This window comes from Colossoma macropomum, unplaced genomic scaffold, assembly GCF_904425465.1.
Source record: "Colossoma macropomum unplaced genomic scaffold, Colossoma_macropomum, whole genome shotgun sequence".
In the NCBI taxonomy this organism is placed as follows: domain Eukaryota; kingdom Metazoa; phylum Chordata; class Actinopteri; order Characiformes; family Serrasalmidae; genus Colossoma; species Colossoma macropomum.
The window spans coordinates 261,237-267,077 of record NW_023495203.1 but is presented as its reverse complement, the minus strand read 5'-3'; the positions used below and the strand labels follow the sequence as shown (position 1 = coordinate 267,077).

General features: G+C 39.8%; 1 protein-coding gene across 3 annotated transcripts; it reads right to left on the bottom strand.

The window, feature by feature from the left end:
• Nucleotides 1-673: 673 nt before the first annotated feature.
• On the bottom strand, nucleotides 674-3,432 carry LOC118801159 (E3 ubiquitin-protein ligase TRIM47-like). 3 transcript variants are annotated; one of them, XM_036561333.1, is made up of 5 exons: nucleotides 3,302-3,350; nucleotides 3,141-3,186; nucleotides 2,148-2,235; nucleotides 912-1,468; nucleotides 674-787 (listed from the first exon to the last, which is right to left on the bottom strand). In XM_036561333.1, the coding sequence occupies exons 3-5, from the start codon at nucleotides 2,218-2,220 to the stop codon at nucleotides 683-685; spliced, it is 735 nt and encodes a 244-aa protein (XP_036417226.1). In that variant the 5' UTR covers nucleotides 2,221-2,235; nucleotides 3,141-3,186; nucleotides 3,302-3,350; the 3' UTR covers nucleotides 674-682. The 3 variants fall into 3 exon arrangements, with proteins under 3 accessions (XP_036417226.1, XP_036417224.1, XP_036417225.1); XM_036561331.1 differs by lacking the exon at nucleotides 3,141-3,186 and having other exon boundaries at nucleotides 3,302-3,432; XM_036561332.1 differs by lacking the exon at nucleotides 3,302-3,350 and having other exon boundaries at nucleotides 3,141-3,223.
• Nucleotides 3,433-5,841: the final 2,409 nt, after the last annotated feature.

Below are 5,841 nucleotides of genomic sequence, written 5' to 3'. Positions count from 1 at the left end.
TCCATTTCTATTCAATACTATAACATCTGACAGGTGTTTACACAAGTCTGAAGCTATTTTGAGTTTGAGGAATTTAACACACCTCAATATGTGTTACCATCACAAACATAAGCATGTACATTTGAGCCTATATATTCATTGAAGCTCATAATATAACCATCATTCCAACTATTATTCTACTATAGCTAACAAGGATATACTAAGTTTGAACAAGGTTTAGTGTACTACATTTGCTACTACTACACTATTTTTGATTTGCTACACTATTCTCAGTCCAGCAGTGAGACTGAGGTGTTAAAAAACTGATCCACTCATACCAGCACATCACACCACCACCAGTCAGTGTCACTGCAGTGCTGAGAATGATGCATCACCCAAATAATACCTGCTCTGTGGTGGTCCTGTGGGGGTCCTGGCCATTGATGAACATAGTGAAGTAACAAAGTATGCAAAGAAACAGATGGACCACAGTCTGTAACTGTTATATAAAGTGCACCTATGTTGTGGACCTGATAAAATGGACGAGTGTAGATAAGAAGGAGATGTGCTTAATAAGATGTCCAGTCAGCAAGGTGTATTTTAGGGGGCGTTAAATGGCTGAAACTAATAGTTTATACTAGTGCTACAATGCAAACTATTAGTTTTGGCCAAAAATTCTGCAGAATGAGGAAATCACAATATGTCATGGTTCACTCACTTTTCTGAGCTCTACTGAGTGTTTGATGTCTTTGATCTTCTTCAGTCTGTCTTGGATCATCTGCTGCACCTCTGTCTGTGTCTTCTCCAGCTGCAAATGAGAAGAAATAATTTTTACTTTCATATTTCAGTGAATAGTTTGGTTTTCTTATCAAATGTTTTGTTTCATTTTTAAATGAATGTTTAAGGATGAACCTAATCAGCATTTCTCCCACCTTCATTTCTCCAATCCCCTCCTCTACAGGAACAGTGTTGTGCTTCTTGTGGTCAGTCACAGTGCAGATCATACACGCAAACATCTGGTCATCTCTACAGAACAACTCCAGGGGTCTCCTGTGCTTCTGGCATATGTAGTCCTCCAGGTTCTTTAATGGGCTTATCAGCTTGTGTTCCTTAATTTTTGGCATATTATTATGAGATTCTAAATGAGATTTACAAAGAGTGAGACGACAATCCACACAGGATTTCAGGGCTTCCTGCTTCACTCCAATGCAGGCATCACAAAGAACCTCAGGTTTATCCAGACCACTTTTCTTCTTGAAAGGATTTACAACCTCTCTGAAGGCTGTATTGACCTTGAGTTCTAGTCTCTTGGTGAATTTCTCTTCACAGAATGGACAGTGACACTGCTCACTGTCACCCCAGCATGTTGTAATACATTTCATGCAGAAGTTGTGTCCACATGGAGTGGAGACTGGATCAGTGAACACATTCAGACAGAAAGAACAGAGGAACTGATCTTCAGACAGGAGACCACTGGGATCAGGAGCAACTGTGGACGAGTATGAGAAATTTATATTCATTCAACAATTTAATGTATAAATACAGTGCTAAATACACCGCTAAGAGTGTTTATCAATATTTTCCCCACAACACTTTTTTTACTTTTGTAATATTAATTCTCCTAAAGAAAAAGCTTTCCACATATTCTTCACTGCTGTCCGCACACCATCCATAGTGGTTGGATGCAGTGGTTAGAAAGAGTCCACCACTGGATCACCGGTTATTATGTGATTGGTGGACTATTGTTAGCCCAGCCAGTCTGTAAATTTTGAGTGTTTTATATACAGCCAAGAGCAGCTCTGTAGTCAGAAACTGACCACTGATGAAGAGCTAGAGGACAACTAACAAAAAAGATGCATCAACAGATGGGCTAAAGTCTCTAACTGTACTCCATCAAGGTGGAACTACAAGGTAGCAGTTTCTGATACCATGATTATTTCACTGCCAGTGCTCTGCTGAAAATGGCCCACCACCCAAATAATACAGGTGGTCAGGTGGTCCGAATCTGACTAATAATATATTTTGAGTTGAGAATGAACAGCAGTGTTTGTGCTTCTGAGTAATTCTGTTTGACTGTCAGCGCAATATAAACTTAGAAACTTAGATACTGTAATAACTTGTTTATTGTTTATCCTGATTTTAATAGAGATATTCAAATTTTAACTTACAGTGAACTGATTTCTCTATGCTACTCCATCTATCTTCTCTTGGTTGTTGTGATGAAGATTCAGCCACTTCCATCTTCCTCCTTCAACACTTTTCAGTAAGAAATCACATCACTCAGCTCACACATTTAACACAACATACCTGCCTGCTGCCTTAAACTCACTCAAACAAGAATTATATAGTCATATACTAAAATGCAATTACCTCTGGTCAAATGGCTTGTTTTTTTTTTTATTTTCTATGTAAAATTAAGTCAGCACATCAGCTATAAGCAACAAATGTAAATATTTCTACTAACATGTTAAGAAAAAAAACTTAAAAAAAAAACATCTCTTGCAGAGGCCACATTTTATGTTTAATTGTGTTTCAGTGTCAGATTCAACAAACAGTAATTGAGCATTAAAATGTGTTGGAGTGTGTTCTCTGTTGAGGATTTGTACTTATGCCCATTTAAAAAAAATCAACAAAACATGTCCTTCGACCAGGGGCGTCCAAACCTCAGTAGAGACGTTGGAATTCCTGAGATTACGCTGTTCTGTATCTGCAGACTGTAAAAGCTCTTTTCCTCTTTATACTGACCATCATCACAGCTCTCAGCTCAGTAATATCATTCAGTTTCTCACTGTCTGCTCTGTCTGAATGAGGGTTTTTGCTCCACTCTGCTTTAACCAGTTAACACAACAACAACCTTTCAACCTGTTTTACAGCTCAGCTTACAAGCTCCATCAGACAACATCAAATATTATTCCTCTTGTTTGAGACAATAATCACATTGTATTCAACATCAGTATTCCAGCTGTTGATATGATCACTTTCTCAGTGTTAAACGTCTTTATCTGACTTTGTTTGAGTGAGATGATGACAGTATAGTTCTCAGTGTAACACAGACTGGGCAGTTTAGTTGGACGTGTAGAAGTAAAACTCTTTCTTATACTGTAACGGGTTCTGTATCCGGATTAAAACCTCGTTCATCACACAAGAATGACAAGAATTACCAACTGCGCCAGAACTGATGGTGGACAGTCACACATGCAGAGCGAACTAGAGGCACAAGAAAAAAAGAAGAAGAAGACGAAAACATCAGAAGGCTGTAGGAACATCGAAGAAGGAAAACTAGAAGCCAAAAGAATAAAGAGAAGAGAAAACTTAAACTTGCCTTGTCAGGGGGCGCAAACCCAGCCCACTTGGATGCAGAACAAACTTTCCATGGAGCGATCACACCACACGATCAGGGCTAAGGAGAGGAAGTGACAAAAGCAGGAAAGGAAAGACGGGAGCTGGGAGGGGAAAGGAGAAAGACTTTTGTTTGTTTCTTTGTTTTTAATAACAAACTGATCAGTCTTTATACTTACGCTGGATAAACAGCTTGAGAATAAAGGACTAAAAGCTGGACTTGGCATCGTGTTGCACTAATTGCTAAAAAGGGGGTCTCTGTCTCTCTCTAGTGGCCGCAGCCGTCCCACAGACGACCCAGCCACAGGCTGGGCTATTAGAAATGAGTCACTCATAAGCAAGCAGTGTAAGTCTAATTCACCGTTTAAGACCAGCATTTCACTGCAACATGTGATCTGTTACTTACAGGAACACTTTTCTATGAGCCTCAGTGATTTAAACTTTTCTAAAACAGCCAGTAGGAGTTTATAAACAGGGAGTTCCAAAAAGGAAATACAGTGTACGAACTGCAGGTGCATTAATCACAAAATTATTTAATATCTCAAAGAGAACAGTCTTTAAATTATGACCACACATTCCAGAAACAGTGGTCAGAAGTCAAAGCTCACTGACAGGGAGAGGGACTGTGGACACAGTAAAACTGTTTTTAGGTACTACATGAAGTCAGGGTTACTGCATGAGTTTAAAATGTATTGAGTGCTTTTAATGCCTTATTAAGACCACAGGAGAATGATACCATTTCCTCCACTCAACATAGAGCACACCAACTATTTTGCATTAATGCCCTGCGATGGACTGGCGATCTGTCCAAGGTGTATCCTGCCCCGCCCAATGACAGCTGGGATAGGCTCCAGCACCTCCCTGCGACCTGGAAGGATAAGCAGTTTAGATTATGTATTTTGCCTTAAACACCCTGCATGTGTCTCTCCTCCATAAATGTATTTTCAACAGTACATTTTAGGACAAAACCATCTTAGGACTGTCTCAGGCATCAGGCAGTGTATTCATAACCATTTAATGTAATAAATTTCTGTGTACTGATTTTTTAAATGAGTACATTCAGGCTAAAAGCTCTAGGACTAAAACACAATTGTGTTTAATTCAGAACCATTAGCCAACTGTGTTTGCACACAGAGGAATTAGACCTCCGCATTTAACCCATCAGTGCAGTGAAACACCAATATACATACTGCCCCCACAAGTTAACAATGATCCAGTTATGTAGAATGTTGTGTCTACAAGTTATGTAGAATGATCCAGTACACTGGATTAAATGCAAAAAAAGGTAAAAACAATACTGCTGTCCCAGGACTTTTCAGTTCTTTCTGGGCAATTTCAGTCCACAGAAATCCTACAAGTTTAAATAGGCATTAAATTAGGCATTAAGTGGGAGCTGATCATCTTAGTTACAAATAATGATCATTAACATACATTAACATTTTGCATAACATTTTGCATGATTCAAAAACTACTAATGAAAGAAATCAGACAAGTGAAAATGAAACTAACTTTGCTGCTCACAAGACTGAATGCACTCTCTTTTCACGTTTCAGACTGTTAGTTAAAACCAGTCAGGTTAAAGTTATCAAAGGTTTGATTTATAATCAAACAATTTACAGAGCAGCAAATGAAAATAAAAGAATCTGAGAGAGAATCTCTTACAGAGCAGCAAGCCACCCCCCTACCTCCCACCTGTACCACTTTCCTTTAATGTAGTCTGTACACACATGCACACTAACTGATTACAATATACATACAATAACATACACACACACACACACACACACACACACACACACACACACACACACACTAAGCCGCTTATCCTCCTGGATCACGATGGGTGCTGGAGCCAATCTCAGCAAACATCGGGCAGAAGGCAAGAAAAGACCCTGGACAGGTTGCCAGTCCATCACAGGGCAGACACATGGACATATACAGTCACACACACTTACACCTAGGGGCAAATTAGTATGTCTAATTGGTGTGTGGGAGGAAACCGGAGCATACAAGGAGAACATGCAAATTCCACACAAAAAGGACCCTGGTCGCCTGGCCAGGGAATTGAACCCCAGCCCATCTCGATATGAAAGAGTAGATATGAGATCTGGACTCCTCATCATTAAAGGAGACCAGACCCTTCTCATAATCCACAAAAACTCCTAACTTCTGAACCTTCTCTCTTAGGGACAGTAAGACTGAGGGACAAGCAAGAGCCTTATACTCACTCCGATTCCTCAACACAGAGTCCAGAATCCTTTCTGTGGGGTCAGTGTAATCTTGGTCTTCCTGTTAATGGACTCTCTGACCACTCCTACATCCCACTCAGTCTTCCCCCTGGACCTCATAGTAAAACTCCCTGAGCAGAATCCTTCCTTTTCCAGGACAGAGGCACACACATCAAATCTCTTTGGACAGTCAGGTAGCTTCTGTTTTATGTCTCCATGTGTTGCTTGTTTTCCATCATCAGACAGGATGAGATCAGGATGAGCTGTATATACAGATACATATACAGATATATAT